The sequence below is a fragment of the Stegodyphus dumicola genome, chromosome 4 (assembly GCF_044657685.1).
Source record: "Stegodyphus dumicola isolate Sdum_Otavi_A_Nest chromosome 4, ASM4465768v1".
Classification (NCBI taxonomy): domain Eukaryota; kingdom Metazoa; phylum Arthropoda; class Arachnida; order Araneae; family Eresidae; genus Stegodyphus; species Stegodyphus dumicola.
The window spans coordinates 15,771,869-15,796,850 of NC_140771.1; the positions used below are offsets into that span (position 1 = coordinate 15,771,869).

At 35.7% G+C, this 24,982-nt stretch overlaps 1 protein-coding gene across 4 annotated transcripts in view; it reads left to right on the forward strand.

The window, feature by feature from the left end:
• The window catches only part of LOC118187991 (uncharacterized), a 275,888-nt gene that overhangs the window by 135,463 nt on the left and 115,443 nt on the right, over positions 1–24,982 (forward strand). For all 4 annotated transcript variants that reach the window (XM_085814595.1, XM_085814593.1, XM_085814594.1 and 1 more), the window contains exon 5: positions 23,543–23,671. In XM_085814595.1, the coding sequence (XP_085670721.1) occupies positions 23,543–23,671 (129 nt within the window). The remainder of the gene's footprint in view (positions 1–23,542; positions 23,672–24,982) is intronic.

The window sequence follows — 24,982 nt, forward strand, 5'->3', positions numbered from 1 at the left end:
CGCACTGAAATGTCACTGACTGGAGTAGAATTGTCTTCAGTGATGAGTCCCGCTTTGAACTGAGCCCCGACGATCAGCGAAGGCGAGTCTGGAGACGCCCCGGACATCGGTGTGATACCAACCTGACTCTCTTCTGGCAGAAAGGCCGACAACCAAGGCCCGTTGTGTTGCCCTCATGTCACTCCACCCTGGGTTTACATTTCAGCAAGATAATGCCCGCTTCCACACTGCACAAGTTTCTACTGCTTGCCGAACATTACCTTGGCTACAAGGTCGCCGGATCTCTCTCCTACTGAGCACGTTTGGAGCATTATGGGCAGGGCTCTCCAACCAGCTCAGAATGTTGACGATCTAACGCGCCAGTTGGACAGAATTTGGCAGGATATTCCTCAGGAGGACATCCGCAACCTCTATAACTCGATGCCAAGCCGAATAACTGCTTGCATAAGGGCCAGAGGTGGACAAACGCGTTACTAACTTTTTCGCTTTGTGAAGCTCTATCACTTCTGTATATTTACTGTACAATTATGGAGCTATAACGCGATGGTCTAAACGGCATTATTGTCATAGCCGTAAGACTTAAAAATAATTTAACGCCGTTCCCACATAAGGTTTAAGCCTTAGCCAATCAGGAAGGTAAAGCTACGCATGCGTGAGTGTGCAACTGACTCAGTGAAATCGTCGAACTAGTGTCAGTTAATATTCCTATCACTGTGACTGGTCGGTTCTCATAACAGGTGCATAAAATTGCACATTTACAATAATTAGATAAAATTCTTACTTTTTGTGACACAGTAAGGTACGGTTGCCTTGCAACGAAGTTCGGCTTATGCCACATGTGTCTTACAAAGCCTTCATATGAATGCTCTACTATGAAAAACTGTTGATCAGTTTTAGACTGAATTTTCTCTATGACCCTCAGCGAAATGTTAACTACACTAATTAATCCCAGGGGCGGCGCCATAGACAGGTGCTAGAGGCAGCAGAATTTAGAGGCACAAAACTTTTGGAATTTGAGCAGGTGCCGGGCAGCAAAATTAAGGAACCTCAGAGATCGCACCGGACAGCAAAATACCTACCACCGCCCCTGATTAGTCCTTTTGCCAGAACATGAGCCTGATCAGATCCATGAAATTTATGGTGGTAAAACAAAAGTTCAATCATCAGTCACTTTAAATAAAACTAAACGTTCTTACCTGGTTCTTGATGACATGCTAAGATATTTAAAGTAAATAAATTATCATGATTTTTACATTAAACCTTTATTTGGAGACATTAAGCCTTTATTTTATTTGGAGTATAAATGGAAACAAATTACATACTTCATTAACTGCACGGTTAATTTCATAAATACCAAAACACTAACAGAAAATCAAAAAAAGATCAGAGCTGTCATATTAGCTTCCAAGCGGTTCTTCCACGAAGGCATCCTTCCTCATAAGCAGACAGACAGAAAGAAGTACAGGAGGCACCAAAACATCGCCATGGGCAAAACTGGTATCGCCCCACTGCACTAGCCATCTATAGAAGTGTACCCTGACCGGGCACGCTAACACCATGCTCGGGAATTAGTTTACATTGTAGCAAGCAGTATTCATAATACACTGTTATATATTAATGGTGCATAATTTGCATTGCAGACAATATTGTCTCAGATATACTTTATACGGGTACTTTGCAGTTGGATGGATAGATACAATAATTACAATAAGTTATTTACAGATGTATATACATATTTCTTTTGTGTTTCGGTTTGGAGCTTTGTTAGTGGGGGGGAGTGTTTATGGTATGTGGTTCGTTGATTGGTTGGTTTTTTTGTTACACGATTTACAGTTTATAAGTTATCATTCATAGTGCAGTTCATAATACAGCATACAATTTATGAATTCATTTCATGGTACATAGTGTTGGAGTACGTAGAACTGGTGCATCTGTCACACATTGCACAGTATGAAGTAGTTCATAGTTCGTGGTATGAGAAAAGTTACGGTTGTCCTCCTCCTCATAAGCAGATAGCCCTCGTGTACTTTGCCGTAGTCAAATAAAAAAACAAACCTAGTGCCATCTATACACTAGAGTTCTTAGCATTCTCCCTGGCCGATTCGTCAGGAAACGAAAAGTTCCTTAAGCGTTGGGTGAGAGTTCTAGAAGAGATAACAGTTGCACAAGCCTCCTAACGAGAGTTCTATGCGAGAATCTTTCAGTGCATATACGGATATAGCCATCACGTTCAGAATGCAGGTTTGTCGGAATGCTTTTCGACGAGAAAGTCTGGGTGCTTCATCATCGTTTATCAAATCCATGATATTTTCTCGAAGTTCCATGGGCCGGTTGACTAGTCGGGAATTGATGAGATGTTCTAAGTTCAAGAAAATAGGATGATCTTCATCCTTTTTATATTCGATTAAGTAAATCCTCTTTGTATCTTCTCATTTTCAGAAGTTAGGATTCAAAGGAAGGAATCTCTTTATTTCAGATGTCAGTAATCGCCATCCAATTAAGACAGGGGCAGATGTAAACGGTTCTGGTTCGTTTGGATCACTGAAAGCATAAGTTGATAAATGCTTTTGTCTCGATCAATATAACATCCAGTTCTTGGAATGAAACTGATATTCTTCTTACAATTCTATCAACTGGAGTGGTGCAGAAATCTGAATCACGGGCTTCACACGACATTTCTTGCATTGAATGCATTTATATATACTACAGGGTGATACAAAAAAACGGAGTTTTTTAAAAAAAAACCAATAAAAATAGAAGAAATTCAGCAAAAACCTTTTATTGACAGCAATTGAACCACTACCTTTTAAACCTTTCCGGCACGCTGTCTTTTAAAGTCGGAGTTTCGATTTAAAAAAAAAAAAAAAAAAAAAAAAAGTAGGCAGTCTAATTAGGCCTAGAGTAGTACACAAGTAAAATTTTGTGAAGATAGCACTTATCGTTTATTTCTGTGGACACACTAATTGAATAGAGCTTCGAAAAGAGTGCTGAAACGAGTATTGTTGTCAATGAACAACAATACTCGTTTAATGTAAGTAGAATTTGAACAACCGAACAGCTTCAAACCACAAAACATACTAAATAGAAACGTAAAGTGGCGCAAGCCACAGTCGAGATAAATCGTATTACTACGACTCCCGCCTTTAAGCTACAGTCGAGATAAATCGTAGTACTACGACTCCCGCCTTTAATGTATTAATTGCCTTTTTATCCCCAACGCCTACCAACTGATAGCCTATTAATCGGCTTTTCATCACCAACGCCTACCGACCGATCGCCTATTAATCAGCTTTTTTTCGCCAACGCCTACCGACCGATAGCCTATTGATAGACTTTTTTTCGCCAACGCCTGCCGACCGATCGCCTATTAATTGGCTTTTTTCGCCAACGCCTACCAACCGATAGCCTATTAATCGCTTTTTTCTCGGGGCTACCTAAAAATATCGTATCAATCGGCAGCCATGGCGATAAACAATTGCTATACCATCTGCATTTTATTATTACACTGGTTATCATAAATTAGGGAAAAATCACAAAAATCACGATTACTGAAAAAGTTACATGTAGAATTTTATGAAACTTACCCACAATATACAACACACAGTAAGGTATCAAATAACTTAAAAATAAATTACCAGACAATTATGGTAGTATAGAAATTAGCCCATGTATAAAATGAACAAATCGAAGGTGTCAGTTTGCTATAGGAAAAGTACCTTCAATAGGGAATATGGTCGCCTCTAGAAGCAATACAGCACATACAGAGATGCGTGATGCTTTCAATTATGCGGTCTATCAGTTCCATAGGAAACGAGAGCCATTGCTCTTGCAAAGCTGTTGCAAGCGCGGCAAGGGTCTGAGGGGGCGGATTAAAAGCAGCTAGACGTCATCCTAAAGCATCCCAAACGTGCTCGATAGGATTCGAGTCCGGGGATCGAGCTGGCCACTACATGCGCATAATTGTTTCCTGTTGAAGATAATCATCTACGATGCCAGCCCTGTGTGGTTTTGAGTTATCGTCCTGTAACAGAAAAGCATCACCTATTGTCCTGGCACATGGGCGCACATAAGCATCAAGGATGTCATCTCTATAAACCGGAACATTCACGGTTTCCGTTGGAAAGACATGGAGGTCTGTGCGTCTACCCAAAGAGATGCCACTCCAAACACAGACACTGCTTCCGTATGCATCTTTTTAACGGATGTTTGACGGATGATAACGGATTCCAGGTTCTCTCCATATCAAATAACGCCTGCTATCGCTTTCTAGACTAAACCTGGACTCATCCGTAAAGAGAACAGCCCTCCACTAATCAAGCGTCCAGTGGGCATGTTGTCGTGCCTACTGCAAACGGTCCCTCCTATGGCGTGACGTGAGCGGCATGCAAATGGCTGGTTGTCTCGCATACAGACCACCTTCGTGAAGCCTTCTACGCACAGTTGACGTTGACACCAACCTTCCGGTGGCTGCAGCAAGGGAGGATCTTAAAGAGTCGGAGTAGCGTTCTATTCCTGCGTGCACATAATGTCAAATATCGGTCATCAGCGCTCGTCGTAGCAGTTGGCGATCCTTGGCGGAACCTCCTAGAGGCCGAATCTGTGATTTGAAATCGCCTCCAAAGTCTATGAACCACAGAAGGACTCACATTTAGCCATCTGGCCACTTTTGTTTGACTTCTGTCTGTTCTCCTGTCTCTACTCTCCCAATGGATCTCCATCGTAGTTCTGCAGGCAAATGATATGCCTGGAGGTCATTGTAACGAATTGGCTATCTCAGATTTCTGATGTTATTATCACAGTGAAATATGTAGGCTTGCTCTCAAACATGGACTTTTATTCTCCTCGCAGATGACGTATTCCGAATGCAGCACCACTAATTTGCCTATTGCAGTTTTACTCAGCTACTCTTATTTGGCAACATATTCAAATTTTACACGGTTTGGCTTATTTTTGAGGGAGTTATTGCAATTTTTGTGATTTTTTCTTAATTTATGATAACTAGTGTAGTATTGAGGTACATTTCTCACTTGCGTTAAGTGCGTTGTTTCGTAAACTCCCACATTTTAACAAACATTATTTAGACGATTTATCAGATTGTTCTGACAGTTATTCAGAACAGGAAGAATCTGCGGCTGAGCGGCCGGTCGGACGTGCGTATGCTGTTGTTTCGCTAGCGGTCGGTAAAGTGTTAATTAATCTTGGATTCTTTCCCATCGCCATTAAATTTCTTCTTTTCAATCCTTCGGTTATTTGAACTTACTTCAGTACTGGAACCTATTCCGGAAATTTATCCCGATAAGTTTCAACAGATTCAAAATGTTCTTTGAAACCTTTTTCTATTGTGTTTACCTTTTTAAATAGCTGTAGACACCTTTTCTTGGCATTCTTCTAAACATGCAAATTTCCCCTTTAGCTCGGTTCCAAAACTGAAGTGGCAAAATATTTTGTGTTGCGCGTCTCGCAATGAAGGCTAACTCTAAAAAATTAACACAATAATTAACGTGTACTCCATAGTAATTCCTAAAATGAATACAAAGTGTGTGACACATAAGAAAACACGGTTTAATTACAAGGTTACGATTATTCAGCTATATGAAATAAAAAAATCAAATTTTCAAAATCTACTGAGTTACAAAATTTTATTAAAATTTGAAAAGTAATTACAGATATTCGGATTTGGTTTACGAGCTGTTCGATATGGTTGCCATCAGTGGCTGTGGCGTAGCGCAGACGAAGAACAAAATTCTGCAAAACTCGCTGAAGTATCGAGACATCGACGCTTTCGATGGCCTCCCGAATGGCTGTTATAAGCTCAGCGACGGTTTTGGGGTTATTTGCATAAACTTTGTCTTTAATATTGCCCCCATAAAATGAGTCACAAGGGTTGAGATCAGGCGAATTCGGCGGCCAAGCGATTCCCATTCCAGTAGTCTCTGAGTACCCCAGAGTTAAAATCGGCTTCCCAAAGTGCTCTTCCAGGACTTCATGGGGTCATGCCGTGTCCTTCATGAACCACATCTTTTCGAAATCTGAGTGACTTTAGATAAGAGAATTGACATCATTTTCTAAAATGTTGACATAACGTTCAGCAAACACCGTGCCTCCAGTGAATATCGTGACATTGCACACCAAACAGTTACTCATTTGGGGTGGAGAGACTTCTCGATTGCGAAATGGGGATTATTCAGTCCCCAAACGCGGCAGCTCTACTTATTGAAGTACCTATCCAAATAAAAGTGAGCTTCCTCGCTAAAACAAACCTTATTCATATCAAATTCTTGTTTGTCAGTCATATCGACAATCATGTTGGCGAAACACAAGCGCTGTTCAATGGCTGATGAGTATGGATTTTGTATGAAAACAGCTGCAGGTATTGAACAACAATTTGTCGCAAGGTCTCCCGGTTGATTATGACCTGTTGGTCTTTGGGCTATTTTGAAACATCGTTTTTATGTATGATATTTTCAAGCGTTTTCTCACCTGCTCGACGACCGACATTGCCAACCTGTCATCACAAATACTGCCAGTGCTCTTGAATTTTTTAATCAGATTTTTTATTGTTATAACACTTGAATCGCTTGTCTTCAGCTTGCATTCGATCGCATATTTCCTCTGAGCCTCAGTCGGGCTGTTATTACTCGAATAGTAGGCCTTGACGATAAATATGCGCTCAGAAACGCTGTATTTCGACATCTTCAACCAAAAATTAACCACAAAAATACGAGTTGCGCGTGCTCAAACAAATTCTCATTATGCCCTGCATTCAACCGGCAAGTTTTAACTGAATCTCGCCAGTGCTTCAAAAGTTATGAAGTATTTTTTCATATGGTTCAATAATTGTCATACTATACATGAAAAACTACACTGAACATTCATTTTTAGCCAAAAGGGCTATTAATTTCGTTTTGGCAAATGTCCGTTTCACTTTTCAAACTGCTGCCATCAAATATAATCGCCCTGTGTTAAAGAAGTTAAATAATAAAGAATCTTCATAAATGTATGTATGTTTCTCGCATTGTGATAAAACAACGGTACCTAGAACCAGCAAATTTTGAATAACGTACGTCTCCACCCAAATATGGACATCTGAAAGTCCAAATTTAGAATATGTTCTATTATCGATTTCCTATTTTATAACGCTTTAACGAATTTTTTATTAACAAACTCAACGGTTTCAAAGCGAGCAATGGCAACACTGTACGGGGGGGGGGATTATATCTGTGGCGCAAGACTGTGTATCGGAAATTCTAAAGATATAGATAGACAATTTAAAATTATTTTGATATGTTGCTGTTGAATTAAGTTTTATAGTCTAAGAGCGAAGAACATGATATTTAATAAATAAAGGTAACACACAAAACGTGAAAAAAACGCCCCTTTGGGCGTAATGTAAAATCTGAAAGCTTTCAGATTTTTTTATATTTTCTTCTTTGTGCTCAAATAAATCTTCAAAGTAATTTTCTTTATTTCAATACAATAGTTGTGACATCTAGTTGCTAAGGCAATTATATAACTCTCTACATTCTAAAGACTTTAAACGCATGAGTTCATCACTTGCACGTCCGTCCTTGACTCGTGCTAAGTGACGAGTGAAATGATGCTATTCTCAACATAGGATATGGTAAAACTTTTTTGGGGCCTCCAAGGAAGAGGAAGCTTAAGCTATAGCTTGTGTAGCTTATACGTAAATTTGGCACTGGTATGTTGCATGAAAAAACGAGGTAACTGTAGAAGGCATTTCCTTATATCATTTCTTTGTCTCTAAGGGCTGTTCAACTCCATTAAGACTCACTGGTCCTCTATTCACTAAAAATTTGTCTAATGGGATTTGTTATTGATTGCATTTAAAAATGTTTGGTACTCTTAACTGAAAAGGCTTATGTCGCAGCTTGCGATTGCTTTATTAAGGTGATATCATTACGTGAAAACTTTGCATCTTATTCAATTTGCACAAATTTCTCGGATCACAGAACTAAAATAATTTTTTTTCTTCCTCTCCTTTTAAAGACATTGCTTCCATTTTGTTACTACTAAAGTTGTTGTAGTTCTTTGTCGTTGAGCTCATTTTTATGGTCCTGTGGTATTTTCTCCACGTTTTCATTGTTGATTTTCTAACCCATAAGTTTTTCTACAGATTAAAAAAAAAAATTCCAGATGTTAAAATTTCTGCTTACAACCCAATCTCGCCATAATTTTCTCCAGGTCGAAATCATGGTCCTGTAAGTCCGTTTGCTTTCAGGCTTCCTTTGGAGTTAAGCAATAGAAAATAATAAAATGGTGTTTAAAAAAAGACCCCTGAGTATTAAACACTAAAACACATCTGAAATCTTATGTAATCGAATTGAGCGTTCGTACCTCGAAACACCTTTCATTATCCGAGGCGTATTTTGTTCAGGGAATTTATTCGTGAGCCGTACTATTCGTTTAATAAGGCGTTCATGATTAGAAGTTCCAATGTATCTGTTTATCAATCTGTTTATCAATGTATCTGTTTATCTTTCGCCACCAGTGTCGAATAAACCTTTAATTTTTACTTCCTGTTCTCGCTGAGTCAGCAAAGCAATACGTGTATGTCAATTTCGAAACCTGTTGACTAGAAATGAAGTAATTTGATGCATGATTTACATTGCAGATGTCGTCTGTCTTTATTTTGTTTATTTCATTCCCAGATAAGCTCTTTGTGACTATCACCTGTTCGCAAATGTAATGGCTGTGTTTTCATATGCATTTCATACACGGTGTACGGTCGCTGCAAAATCTGGAAAAATGAGATTTTTTTTTTTTTTTCAAACTGTTAAAGCATATCATCTATAATGCTTTTTGTTTTAGCTGACAGATCTGATTAACGTTCTCTTCTGAATTTTTAAAATTTCCAAATCGTCGTCATCAATATTATCGCCCCCCCCCTTCGTTTACACTGCTCACAATTTTAGTTAAAGAAAGTCGAATAAAGAAAGTCTTTCTTCTGTTCATTAACTAATTTGATTCATAGCTTGTGCCATTTTCAGTTACAGTTCTCTGTTATCTCGGTACCATAAAACAAAACTTCAGTCATCAATCAGTTCGACTAAAATCGGAAGTTTTTACCTAGTTCTTGATATGCTGAGCTGTTCAAGAAGTAATTGATCGGGATTTACGCTTTAATCCTTTATTTGGCACAATATAATGGGGCACAAGTTACACGCTTTGACGATACACAATTCACTTCCTTAACATTAAAACACTAATACAAAAGCAATGGCAATTCTATCGTATCAACATCATATATATTCTAGAGTTCATAATGGGAGATAAGGGCTCGTATCTGTAATCGTCCAAAGTCTTAGGCATCTTACGAGGTGACAGTATGAGTTTGCTCAGCTCTTTTGGAAATCGGATGGACAATAATTACTCTAAGAGACAGTCCAAGGATCTCTTCCCATACCACCAACTTTTCGACTCTTTAAGTACCCGCATGCCATGGAGACATTACTTATTTACAAACATCCATGCTCTCTCTGGTATTCGAACTCCCGGTCAGCTCAACAACACACCTTTTAGGTTGATACGCTAACTACTAGCGGTGATTATCAACATAGCTTATCTGTATCACAAGCTAAAAAGTCCCGGTGATTACCAATATATTTTTGAGTATAGTCTCCGGTAAGACCCGCGTAACGCTAGAGGGCGCTAAAAGCGCCACTGAGTGTGTTCAAAAAGTTGATGAAAAAAATGTGACGCAGTAATGATGTGAGATTTCTGAGATTGTGATATTATTATATTTAATTAAATCAATTTATATGTTATTGATTTTTGATTTATTCATATTTGATGTGATATTATGTTTTGCTGAACCACCACATATTCGAAACTTGGATTACCACTGAATCTTCAAACCACTGATGCGCAGTCTGTTTAAAGAAAAAATTTTAATGGAACTTTCTACGTAATTGATATACTGTCATGGATTCAGATATTGAGATGCAAAAGTTTTCTTCACGCCATCAATTATCTTTCTCATTTTATTGCAAAGAAATAGTGTATCTATTCTTAATTATCCCTTTATTCACCAGACCATTTCTGAAATTCAGGAGTCGTAAGGAGGGGGGAATGAAAGTGTTCCAACCGTTAACTTCTGTAAAGGCATTTAGAAGTTTTATGAACATAAGAGATGTATTATATTAGAAGGGATGTGCGAAGACTAAACATTAAAGTACTTTTTTTTCCTCCAAATATCTACTTATTATGAATTTAGTCTTCAAATTATCTAGACGCACAGGGTGTTTTCACATTTGTTTTAGAATTCTCCAATGCTTGAAAATATGGCTTACGTTCTTACATTATTATTTTAAAAACAAAAAAAAAATTTTTTTTTTCATGTGTTAAAACAGTCAATTAACCCGAAATTACACTCATGTCCATAAATTAAGGATATGCAAAATCAGGCAAAGGAAGAGTTAGAAGCAAAACAAATTTGACTTATTTGTAACGCTTATTTATTAAACAACAGGTAAAGAATAAAAAAAAGATGCTATATGTTTGATATTATTAAAAAAATAGCGATTTTTCTCCCTGGAGCAAATTAAAAAAAAAAAAAAAAAAAAAAAAAAACACTATTTACAAAAAAACAATATTATATGGTTGGTATGATTGTTAATACATTGTATGTCTCCCAGACGATGCAATACAATCCGTACAACGCCTAGGCATGCTGAGTATCAAATTATCGATCTGATCTTGGGGGATATTACACCACTCAAAAAGGAACACTGTCCGAAGTTCCGGTAGACATGTAGGAGGAGGTTGACGGGCTGCAACTCGTCCGCCAAGCATATCCCACACGTGCTCTACTGGATTCAAGTCCGGTGAGAATGCTGGCCAGTCCATACGGGTGATATCCTCCGATTGAAGGCATTCGCTTACGATGTTTGCACGGTGAGGACGGGCGTTATCATCCATAAACACAAACTGTGCGCCCATGGCGCCCCGAAGCAAATGTACATGTTGTTCCAGAATGACGTCCCGATAGATTTGCCTTGTCATGGTTCCAATTTGAACATGCAGGTCAGTTCTGGAACCCAGAATAATTCCACCCCAAACGAGTACTCCTGCACCACCGTAACGGTGTCGTTCAATGATGTTTTCTTGGTGGTAACGGGTACCTCGAGATCTCCATATGAAAGTCCGGCGAGAATCAGATGGCAAGCTAAACCTGGACTCGTCGTAAAACATCACACAAACCCACTGTTGCGGTGTCCACAATGCATGCTCTCTACTCCAGGCTAACCGCAGGCGACTGTGAGTTGCAGTAAGTGGAATGCATCTGACAGGTCTACTAGCATATAGACCAATCTGCCCTAAGCGTCTGTACACGGTCTGCCTTGAAATTGTCGTACCAGTGGCTGAAGAGCGCTGACGAGACAGGTCTGAGGCTGTGCTCCGCCTGTTTGTTTTGGCAGAACTGCCAATACCGGTTCTCATTCGGCGTTGTAACTCTGGGGCGACCTGTGCTGTAACGTCTACTCACATTACCATCATCTTGGAATCATTGCCTGGAGATGACACTCTGGGCAATTCCAAGTTCGTCTGATATTTCCAGTTGGGTACGCCCACATTCCAGACGGCCGATAATTCTACCACGTAAAAAATCATCCAAATGCGTTCTTTGTGTCATAACTATTCGGTTATTGCACTGAAATGCTTATAAAAAGCCTGCGAACAATTTTACTTCTTTGCCTGTATTCCTTATATATCACTCTCTTACACTCTCGTCATTGTGACGTACCATCGGTGCCATCTGGTTACTTCCTGAAATTTGCATATGATTCTTGAAGATGTGTGTAGTGATTTTACAGGTGATATATTTATTTTAGAGTTCGATTTCTGCGTGACTCCGAATTATCCTTAATTTATGGACATGAGTGTAAAAGTAGTATTATTTTACTGGTTACTGGAGCAAAAGAAAGAAGTCGTCACTTCTACGAATATTGTATTCTTCCGTTTCTGTAATATGACTTTCCTTTAATTAAACCCATTAAGAGTGATTGATGTAAAAGAAGGCAACGATAGAAAATAGCGTAATAGGAAAAATGTGTTCGACGGTTCTAGTATAACACGCCATCACAAACAACGAATTCACATGATGCACGTGCAGATTTCTGATAGCGTATAGTTAAAAATTAGAGAAATCATTCCTTCGCATAAGCTTCCCCAATATTCTCATTATTAGATTTTAAGCTCCCTAATTTAAGCAGATAAATATTTTACAGAATATTATTCTAAGCTTCTTACATCTGTGACTTTACATTTGTTGTGAGCGTTTTGAAAAATTGGTACTTTTCCGTTTTGCCGGCGCAAAAGATAAAGTCGCCAATAATAGTACAACTGATGCCAAACAGAATATCTTCACTGGTAACCTTTTACGCTTCGTTTTCAAGTCGCAGCCATTTCTTATCAGATTGATTGTTTCTTTCAAAACTGGCATACAATTACACAGAATTTTTACGAAATAGTTAAATTTTATGCCCTAAGACCATTCGCGGTAATTAAGTCAATTAGGATGCAATCACACCGCTCACCGGAAGGCGAAAATATAGGAAGGCAAAATCAAGGGTTAAATTCATCCATTCTAATGAGAATGCAATGGCGAAGTAAAGCACTGCGGTTTTACATAATTTCTGAGTAAGCTATTCGTACAAATGGGAAATAATTTTTGCATTTAAACTTGTATTCCAAATTAAGATTTAACTTGAAATTAATTTAGATAATTACTGAGAGAATTATATTTTTGTAGCGTAGTTTACGCATAGACCTGTTATATACTAGACGGAGCATCGCCATTCAAAACCGGGTGAAAAAGTGGCACAGGAATGAGCTGCAGGAGTTTGGGCATGAAATGGAACTGAATCCAGGCTTTGGCGTACTATCGCCATGGCTGGCGATTTTTTCCTCTCTTTTCTCTCAGTTCGAAATGCGAACTTGGAAAGACGTCATTTCGCAGAGGCTGCCGTTGAATTTGCAGAAGAGGTTAGATCGATAAACACCAGCCAAAATTAATAATTTCCCTAAAATTGGACACTCTATTTTAAAATTTAACTTTATTTTAAATTTTAATTTTTAAAATTTAAATAATTTTCATGCTGTAGAATAATATTTTGCAATATGTCCATCGGCGTCTACAAAATTTTAAATAAAATAAAAAAAAACTGGAGAGAACAAACTAAATAATAAATAATATACTAACAGCAAACTAAAAAATAAATAAGTAAAATAAATAAATAAAAAAGAAGGTTTTTAGTACTTAGGACAGAATAAAAAATAAAAAAATAGATAACATAAAAAGAATGAGTGAAAACAGAAAATAGTACAAAAAGGAAATTTAATATTAATACGAAAAGGAAATTTAATACGGTGTATTACAGAGAACTACAGAGTAGGCAAATCAAAGTGAGAAAGATATTAAATAAAGTGAACTAAAAATGAATGTCAATATAGCAGATATAAGTTAAAAGGAAGAGAGAGAGTGGTAAATAATTAAATTATGAAACAAAAAGGTGGTAAATTAAGACTTCCTTTTACTAGCAAATATATATATATATATATATATATATATATATATATATTATGCACGTTGCACAATGTAGTCATACTTATTTTAAATGATTTTAGAAGGTAAAATTTAAATAATGTTCATTATTTTTAAAAAGAAACTTAAAACTATTAAAGTTTTGAAATTTAACTGCTATATAATTGCTATTTTCTTAATACTTAACAAATTCTTAATATTTGAATAAATGCCAGAAACATGATATAAGAAAGAAAATACGTGATTGAAGGTAAACAAATTTGTTATATTTGGATGCAAGAAAAGGGGATAAAATAAAGTCATTCATATCCCCCCAAAAAAACATAATTTTATGCAGTTCTTACACAGTGTTACATCAACATTACCAAGTATTAAATACATACATTACTACTTCGCACATGTCCGCATGAGCAAACGCATACAAAGAATATATAAACAAACGTATTCAAAGCAGTCTGTTGGCGTATAAAAAATGTCGCCAAAGCAGAATACTAGACTAATTAAAATTATATTGTATTACTAAAATTTTAACATTTTTTTCAGAAAACAGTTATTAGAAACATACATATATATTAAGATACTTTTATTTAAATGTTATTTCAAGTATGCATATATTATATAAAATTAGAAAATCTATTTTTTATTAGAAAAAGGCAAGTAGAGTGGATAAAAAAAACCTCTATATTTTATAAAATTAGGTTTTAAAACATTAGAAAAAGCTCAGTTGTGAAATGTTACTCCTCCATCTTTCACATATCTGGAATTACATCCATATGCGGAGCACGAAAGTATCATTTTTGAAGTCCGAAACAATGCGCTTACACGCAAAACACTTGCTTCTCACAAATTCTCCATAGAACTGTAATGGTAAGGAAGATTCGCGGGAAATAAGATGTGGGAAATGTTCCAAACGTCACGTTGTTCGCATTCCTGTTCCCCTTCAGGGTTGCCGTTTCTCTCTCTAGTACATTACAGCTCTATGAGTTTACGTGAGATGAGATCACTTGGGGTCACGTGATAAGAACCGGCGTATCAGGATGTTGAACAGTGAAAGCACAATGAATTCTTAAATTAATGTCTTTTTACAAATTTATCGTCTTTATTTATTTGCTTTTTACAAAATTTTAAACCATATTAAAATCAAACTATATCAAAATAAAAAATTCTTGGATTTTTTTAACATTTTTTATGTGTATAGTGTATGCTGTCGCCAACAAAGTCTGCTTGGCGAGTGAACAGTGAAACCTCAAGATATGAGCACCTCTTTATACGAGAAATTCGATATGCAAGTAAAGTATGAGCGAAAAATTCGTCTCTGAATACGAGCATTGACTCGAATAACGAGCAATGAGCCCCCGATCTGGCTCGACTCAGTGAATCCCCTCGTGAGATCACTCAGTGTTCTTTGATCTACGTGTTTGTGCGCTTGTGAGTTAATTGTTTTTTTATATTTAACGTGAAAATAATTATTTTACGATGCCTGCCATGGAGATTGTTGCCTCAGATAGTGCTGCAAATAAAAATAAGGAAGCCATGGGCTGTTGAAATTAAGAAAGAAATCATAGATAAACATAAGCGTGGTATTAGAGTGACTGAATGACTGAATTGGCAAAGACTATGGCCGTTTGGACATCGACTGTCTGCACTATTCTGAAGAAGAAGAAAGAAATTAAGAAACTTGATGTGGCCAAAGGAGTTACCATTACTTCCAAGCACCGTCCAAAACTCCTAGAAGATACTGAGAAACTGTTGTCGGTATGGATTAACGAGAAGCAGTTAAAAAGCGATTCGGTGTCGGAAGCTGTCATAAAGATAAACTACAGTTATATTATTTACCAGTGTTATTTATTAGAAAAATTTATTTTTATGTTGAGGGTATTTTTGGAGGTGCGGAACGGATTAACTGGATTTCCATTATTTTCAATGGAGAAGATACGAGAAATTTGCTGTACGAGCTTAATGCTGGAACGAATTAAACTCGTATCTCGAGGTTCCACTGTATATTCATATTACTTTTGTAAATTGCCACTGCAGCCAGCATTTTGAAATAACGTGCGTTTACTATTGGTTAGGTGAATTCGTTGATATTGCTAAACAAAACACACAGTGAGGTCTTCGGCGACAATACGTATCTCAAATTTTCTTCTTATGTACAGATGTTGGTTACATTGTTCTGCGGCATTAGGCGTTATATCTTTTAAATAAAATAAAAATAACTTCCTGCCTGTGAAGTTTCAGAATCCCTTACTGAATTTATAGTGAACTTTTTATTGCTTGGCATAATGTTCTATTACAAACATTCGAAGTTCTCTTTCGCCTAATATATGTTTTTAAAAAACAATGGGCATCTATTTCATATATGGTTGATTTATTTATCCGTTTATTGTAGTGTGCTATAAATCATTTAGAACAATGAAGTATTATGCTGGTCCTATTGCTTAGAGATATCGGAAAAATATCCAGCGATCTCAGTTAATGATGCAATATTTGAATTTCTCGTATGACGAAACTTTTGATTTTGTCTTAGTTAAATTAAACACTTTGTAATAGGCCTTCTCTGACAAAATTCTGTTTTATAGCCTTATATGCATAAATGCAAATATATATTTAAGATACTTGAAACTGTTTAAATGATATATGTTTTATACAATTTCTAGTGCTAAATTTTATTTGGGTAGCAAACAGTTTGCATCTTTCACTCTCTTTTTATTAGTCCAAAGGGCAATTTGCCCAGAAAGACTATTAATTTCGTTTTGGCATTTTCCGTTGATTCACTACAAGCGTTGTTTCACTTGTCAAATTGTTGCCACCAAATATTATCGCTCTGTGTTATATTTAAAGAAATTAAATAATGCAGAATCTGCATAAATGTATGTATGTTTCTCGCACTGTGATAAAAAAAAACGGTACCTATAGAGCCATCGGATTTTGAAAACGTAATCCTCCTGCGAATATGGGCATCTAGAAGCCCAAATTTGAAATTTGGAATTTTTTTAATTATCGATTTCATATTTTATAAAACTTTAACGAATTTTTGATTAACACTCTCAAGGATTTCAAAGCGAGCCATGGCAACGTTTGTAAGGATCTTAAGTTTTACTAACGTTTATTTTATTTTAAATCTTTACTATCACTTCTTATTTTCTACTTCCGGCCAGAATTATAAGCATTAAAGTATTTATGCAAAGTTTGTCTGGCGAACGCCAAGTATTTAAGTTGTGGCTTTTTGCCAAGCGAGAGAGAGGAAGCAGTTAGTCGAAGCAGGCCGCTTACCTTAGAATTTTACTCAGTTGCTGTTTGCCTTCCAGGCCAAAGGTTTAATCCTCTTGATAACTTTAAACGTATTGTAGTGTTCACAGTTCTCTGTACTACATACGGCTTCCTGTTAAATAAGGCCAATCTTCTACGTTTATTATTTTAAAGTTAAATTAGAGTTTAGTTCTATTTTTATATTTTTATGTTAGACTCCAAGTAGCGGGTCTGTGTATTCCGAAGTACGGAAATTATTGTAAATAGAGAAAAATAAAGGGTTTTTGTATACCCTTCTTGTGTATCCTGTCTACTTCCCACAGTTTTGAACATAGCTTTAGTAAGCTCTCTGTTCCGAGTCAGGTCCTTGCATGTTCCCGAAGAAGGTTACACGGAACATTGAACCTGATACGTTGTACAGAATAAACGCTTTTATCTCCAGCACGCGAGACTGTGTATCGGAAATTCTAAAGATAGGCTCATTTTAAAATTATTTTGCGATATTGCTCTTGAACTGAATTTTATGGTTTAAGTGCTTTTATAGTTTATTTCACATTTTTCACAGTTTGTAGCTATGTTTCTCCTCTTCAGGCAAATTTTCTTGCTTTAAGCCATCACGTAACATCGCGGTTGCTTTTGCGCTTTTGTAGCTTACTAAAGAATTAATAAACAGCTTTTGGCCACTCCGAGAAAGATATAACTGTCATTTATTTTTATAACAATGCGATCTACTTAAAATAGCTTTATATTACAATCTAACATATTAAAAAAGTCTACCATTAAAAGTTTCAAAAATTAAATAATATTTAAAAAATTAAAAACATAAAAAATCGATAAAATCAAATAAAAAATTGCAATCATCATTATTCAAATTCCAATAAACAACAAAGTCACAGACTTTCTAACTGAAGCATTTATCCTGAAGAATTCGTGCTACAGAATTTAAAAATCATATACAGCATTTCCCGGTAGGTTTTTAGCGCCAGGTTCCGACAATATAAAAAATATTCGCGTAGTTCGTCCCTTCCTCACTACTTTCAAAGAACAAGCTCCCTAAATTTTAAAATGTATTCGTGCACATAGCGATTGTTTCCGTTACCAGCAAAATTAAATCCTCGCAGACTACCTGCGAAGGTCACGCCGAACCCTTTCCCTTCGAAACTGTTGAATTTTAAGCCAGCATAATGCGAGAACTGACGAATCACAGCGAAGCAAACATGAACTGATATTTAGTTTTCAACTTTGCTGAGTCATCTGCACATTCACCTTCTCTAATTATTTATTTATGGATTATTTGCCCTAAAACCAGAAGAGACAGCAATAAGAACGGGCGAGTTTCGAGTTGCAGAGAAGAAATGAAGATGTCTTATTAGACACTGCACTTAATATTACTATGTAATCGTATTGGAGTGTAAAATATTTAAAAAAGTTAATATTATGATAGTTATTCACGATTATTCATTATTTGTTATGTTCTCACTGTAACTGCGTCTTTTGAAAATTAAATTATTCGCAAAATTTTCCCTTCTCGATTTGCGGACAAAAAATTCATAAAAAAAGGGGGAAAATTACGCAGGAAATATTGTGTACGATTTGTTCAAAATTAACTATTTCAAACAGTTGAAAAAAAAATTCAGTATATTGTTCCTTCGTAAATTAACGTCATGTGAAGCTTTTAAACTCATGTAATTAAAGAAATTATTATTGGAGATGTCGATGTGCATTTTTTGTACTGGATGGTTTAAATATAAAGCTTGCAACAAACATTTCCCGCGAATAGCCGCAAAATCATTCCCCTAGTACAGAAATTCGTAGAATGAAAATAGATACACCTCTTTTCAAGAGCTTAATAACTTTCTAAAGCTAACTTTTCGGAGAGTTATTATATTTGGCCATGCTCCCAATTTCGGGAGATGAGAAAGAAAGGAAAGAGCGGGAGGGGGAGCCTTAAGAGTTCAATGTTATCCCTAAATGTTGCCACTTAATGTTACCACATGTTACCACTTAATGTTAACACTTTACCACTAAAGCTCGAAAGTCGTTAATGTGCACATTACCTAACTAATATATAGATTAAACTGATTTGCTCCTTTAAAGTGCAGAATGAAGAGTTTTTCACGTTTTACCCAGATACTGTGCACACTAACGGCCTCCGCATCGTTAAAGCTCAAAAGTTTCTCTCATATCCTTTCCGTCTCCCTCCACTTTGCACATTACCTACTAGGCATTCGCAAATCTGCACCTTGCCTACTAGGCGCTCGTTAAACTCAAAATAAGATCTTTGCTGGAACGACAGCAACATTTTTGTACGCTTAAATTGACAGTATGTTATTTACTAATTCAGAAGTCAAACAACAAAAACCAGCGTTGTTTGACTTCTGAATTAGTATTTATTCGGCGTGTTATTGTGTCTTAAGTATGTTATTTATTTATTTTTCAATATGTAACAAAAATCAAGTTAATACAATCAAACCAATGGCCTAGAAGGCAGTGTGCAGACTGTCTAGGTAATTTTCAGATTACCTAGGTAATTTGAGAAATGAAAAAATTTTCCGCACTTTAACGAATCAAACTAGTTACTCTGCAGATTAGCTAGATTACTGCAGAATAACTGATTTCCCCACTTTAGCGGTAACACATATATAATTTCCTGATTGCCAATTACTTAATGCCTGACTATTTGCTTCAACTGCTAATTAATGCCATATTTGTTTCAAAATATTTTTGCGATAAAATAACTGCAGCTACTTTGTAGGGTTTATATTTATTTTAACTAACATTTATTTTAAGTTTAAACTATCTTTCCTGTCAAGCCTTACTTTCCCCTGGAATTGCCAATGCCAGAGTATGTAAATTTTAGTAGAACGCGCAAGGATTCAAATTATCAGCGGAAGTATTCTGAGTTAAATAGAAAGGAAACGAGTTCGAAAGGGTGCTTTTCTTACTTCACGAGCGTGGAGGTGGCTAGTTAGAAATCGAAGAACCACGCGTTTCGGCCTGTGTGCTTGCCTCGGCAGTTTGTTAATCTTTCAACGTAATATTCAGAAGTTTGCTAAAGTATCAGAGGTATTTTAGAACGCGGTCAGGTTAGTTACGTTTAGAGAGCCTCGTAGTTAGTCACTTGTTACTATTCTTTTCTTAGTTTCTTATTTTTATTTTACCGCCGGGTCGGCGTAGTTTGTGAGCGTCAAGAGCACGCATTTGTAAGTTGAATAAAAAGGGATTTAAACCCTTCTCAAGACTTTGGTCTATTTCCAGTTCTCAGCAGTCACCACTTTGTTGCGTGCAAGTTGGAAGCGCGCAACTTTACAACTTATAACAAGCATATATTGCAGAACAACGTATATTCGTTGTAACTCAATCACACAAACTCCATTTCACGGACTGATTTCGAAGCTAGTATTCAGCAGGGTGGCCATAGCGCAGCTCCTGTGGAAATAAAGTATATGTATGAAATGTGTTAAACTAAAACTTCTCACTGTCTAAATAAAAGTAATGGATTTATTTCATTTCTTTTTACAAAGATATTAGCAAACTTAAACGGATCAATGTCCAAACGTAGTTATTTTATTTCTTGTTAGTTAAGAAACATAATAATGTTATTCAAAAACATAAAATCATAAAAAAGGAATAAAATGAAAATATTGTAGTGATTCTATCAAACAATTTTGTAAAGAAAATCTTAAAAAATTAAATGTGGATGCTTTACGAATAAACCGATGGATGCTTGTGGATGCTTTACGAATAAACGGATGGATGCTTGTGGATGCTTTACGAATAAACAGATGGATGCTTTACGAATAAACAGATGGATGCTTTACGAATAAACAGATGGATGCTTTACGAATAAGCAGATGGATGCTTTGCAAGAAGAGTCTGCCGAATTCCTAAATCATTAGTAGCGGTAAAAACTAAGTTGGGGTGGAGCGAAACAAAAAATGCAGTTAATGCATCAAAAACACGAAATATCACTTGGAAATCTGTTACAGATTAAAATTAGTTTAGAAGTTGATTCGACGACCGAATTGATGAGAAATTCATGCAGTTGGAAACTTCGGGAATTTTTAACAAATCTGATGATAATCACAACTTAAAAGATTATGCTACTATTAGAAAATTTCGAAAATCTGAATTTGAGGATAACAGATATACGGCGCTCATATAAGAAAATTTCTTGACAATATTTGAGCTGGCAGTAAAAAGATTTGAGTCGCTACGGCCCAGATTTAAGAAGAATCCGTCGTCCCGCGAGTATCATAAAGTCGTAACATATAAACACTCACAAGAAGAAATCGGGGAAGAATCGGAGTATTTAAAAAATGGAAAAGGGAAATTTTTATCGCACAAGCTCTAATTACAGAAAGCAAAGACACCACGCAACTTCTTTTGTCTTCGACGTATCGTCACACTTTTAAAATGATGTAAAAAGGGGTTTTGGAAAATCTAGTTGCGGCTGTCGAACCTTCCTGAATTTCAACTCTTACTGACATGAAGGCCACTAATGACATAGATCCACAGTCTATTCCACATTCCTAGGCAAACACAACAAGTTAGAGCCCTTTTTACCACATCAAGCTGTAAGAAAACAGACACCACAAAAATTTGTGTTATCTTCGACGCATAATCATGTGCTGAAGACAAATTGTCATTAAATGGTTGAGTAGAATCATACATTTCATTCCATCTGAAATCTATTTCACTACTTTTAAAATGATGTAAATATGATTGCGGCTCTCACTAACATGAAGTTTGGGGCCCCCTTCTGGGTCAGGGCTCATGTAGTAAGAAAGGACAAACTTGTCGCCAGCGGGCCACATCTGCCCTCGAACAATTTTACACGGCCCGCGAATACATATCCCGCAGATTAATTGACATTATTATTACATTAATTATTATGACAAGAATTTGAAAAATGGTCTAAGCTTTTAATGATTTTGAGTCCAATTTTTCATTATTTTCATTTTTATTAAAAACGAACATGAGTAACGCTCCAGAAAAGCTACAAATGGAGCTAATTAATTTGCACACAAATAAAACAAAAATTTAAATCTTATTCAAAGCTAAGATATGTATCTTATTCAAATATTTAGAATTACAGATTTGAATAACATTTTTTGGTAGTTTTCAAAAGATAAATATACCCCTCGATTATGAATTTTTTCTGCAAGAATAACCGCTTTGTATGGGAATATATATTTATATGTGAGCAGTTTTTCCGATGTTAAAACTTGTCGTAAAAAAGAACCAGACTGACCGATTAGCTTCTGCAATTCGTGTTAAAGGTGTAGTTTCTATTCATTTTTCTTCAAGGTTACAAACTTTATCAAAATCGAAACGCCATGAGATGTTGTGACTGAAAATTGTTGTAAGAAACAAAAATATTTGTAATTAATTATTTACGGTAAAATATATGCGTCTTTCTTTCTTTCTTTCTTTTCTTTTTTTTTCTTTTTTTTTCTTTTTTTTTTGTATGCTTTAATTTTTAGCAAATAAAAAATGAGAATACGTTGTCGTTATTTATTCTCGATTTTTGTTTCACTTGGAGAGTTTCCTATTTGTAGTTTAAGTAAATTAGTTAGTAGTTAATTGAACATTTTAGAATTATTTGAAATAAATGATTGTCTCTTAGAATTTAATATTTAGCTATCAAGACGTTTGAATTACCAAGCGTAACCAAGAGAAATGTTTTGCAGGTACTATTTATTTTCTGGTTTAGACCTGCAAAAATGTATGTAATTCTGTAATCCAGACGTATCAGTAGCTAAACATTTAAATTTTTAGAATGATATTTATTTCAAATAATTCTGATGTGTTAAATTAACCACTATAAATAACTTACTTAAAATAAATAAATGGCAGAACTTTCGAATTGGAACAAAACTTGAGAATAAATAATGACAAGCTATTATCTGTGTTTTATTTATTAAGTTTTTCTTTGATGCATACAGAAAACATACAAATATTTTTATGTAAATAATTATAAACTTCTTTATTTCTTCTTAGAGATTCCAGCTACATCTTTGATGTTTCGATTTCAATAAAGTTTGTAACCCTAGAAGAAAATTATTAGAAACTATCTTTATCGCGAATTACTGATCATGGAATCAGCCTAGTTCTTTTTTCTTAAACTAACTAATTTTTAATTATTATCATAGAACTCCTATTTGAGGGTATTTATCTTTTGACAAGTATGGAGAAAGGTTAATCAGATCTGTATCTTCAAATCTATGCCACAATGTAAATTATTTAGCTCTATTTGTAGATTTTCCGGGCCGTTACTCAATATCCTTATTAACGATAATGAAAATGATGTAAATCTGGAATCCAAATCATTATAATCTTAAATCTCTTGGTTATTCAAATTCTTGCTATAATAAATGCCATAATAATAATAATGACATAATATAGGATTCCTCGTAGTATTAAATGTTTTGAGATTGTTAAGTGGCTGTTCCAGTCACTTATTTGAGCGTAATGAATTTATTTTGTAAACTTCGGTTTATAACCTGTACTGTCATTTCGCAAATCCGCCAGCAAACCGTTCTGTTTGGGCGCAAGTGATTCGAGATTTTTGCCTCTGTTTTTAACAAAAAGATAATTTTAAAGTCTTTTTTTATTAAAAATATGAAATCTTGTTTTTCCTTCAAATTTTTTTATAAAAACCTTTAATAGTTTTAATGCATTAGTTCTTGGATTTAAATGACAGATTCGTGCAATTTTTGCTTTTAGGTTCTTTGTTGGAGAGATGTCCCAGTAGAAAGTTCAATCCTGGGATTTGTCGCCAAATCTACTGAACCCCTTATGAGGCAGGTTTTCGTCGTAGGACCTTCTATGGACCCAGATACATTCCGCAGAGAAGTAAGTATTGATTTACTTACCTTCTTCTCTTTAATACATTTAAGATTATATGTATATATATATATATATGTGTGTGTGTGTGTGTGTGTGTGTGTGTGTGTGTGTATAAGATAAAAAATATGAAAGCGAACTTCTAAATTTAATTCACTATAACCTCTTTTGTTTTTTATTTCATTTGGGAACTTCATCTCTCTGTCCTAAAAATAGCTCTGTAAGTCTAAAACTGCGTCATTTAAATTAATCATGCGATCTTACGTAACGTTTACTGCAGATATCTCTTGCCCAATCAAAGTAAATTGTAAACCAAAACTTAAAACTGGAACTCTTTTTACTCCCTCCCTTCTTCCTCTGAAGTACTGCCAAAGAACTTTCTTTGGTACTGCGACACACTCTCTCTTTTTCGCTTAAGCATTCTTCCTGTTAAGACGCTGCTGTAATCATCTATATTCGCCTATAGTATCAAAATTGTTCTGGAAATAGGCACGATTGGAGTGCCAGTTGAATTGTGGCCACAAATCTGAATTTAAATGAATATGGAATTTAATTCCGGCTCGACTGTTTAGTTTTCTTCAAAACGGATGGACGCTCTATGGAAATAGGCACCATTGGAGTGCCAGATGAATTGTGGCCACAGATCTGAATTTAAATAAATATGAAATTTAAGGTAAAATTCTAGTATACGGTGCAGCCTTGGCGCGATTTTGAAAATTATCACCAACACCAAAATGACCCGTTTAACTACTCATCGTATATGTCCCGTTTATTGCTTATCATAAATTCGCCAAAAGTAGCCAAATCTCTTGTGCATCGGATACTAGGATTAAACCGAATTTAATTCCGGCTCGATTGTCTATTTTTCTTCAAAACCGATGGACGCTCTAAGCACCAAGTGTCTGTGCTATCAGTATTTCTACGTTTCCACATTTCGGTGTTCTTACATCAATGCTTTCAAAATTGTGCTAATATTACATTTATTAGTTATGCAGGATTGGACTATGCTACTAACCTCAATGGAGCATTTATTCCTCAGTTGGATTTCTGTAAAATAGTATCTACATATTTACCATTCTAAAAGATATCGTCCACTATTCAAATACTGGTGTGTTATTATTACATATATTAATGACTCAACGGTGTAGATGACTTGTTGATTCCCAAACTTAGCACACAGACTGACAGAGCCGTGTAGATAGGTTTGCAGACAAACGTGGCCGAATTCAACATTATTTTATTATTGGATAAAGCATTTTTGGAGACACATTATTTGCTTCACGCAGAATTATAGGTACAATTTTAAAACTCAGCCATCTC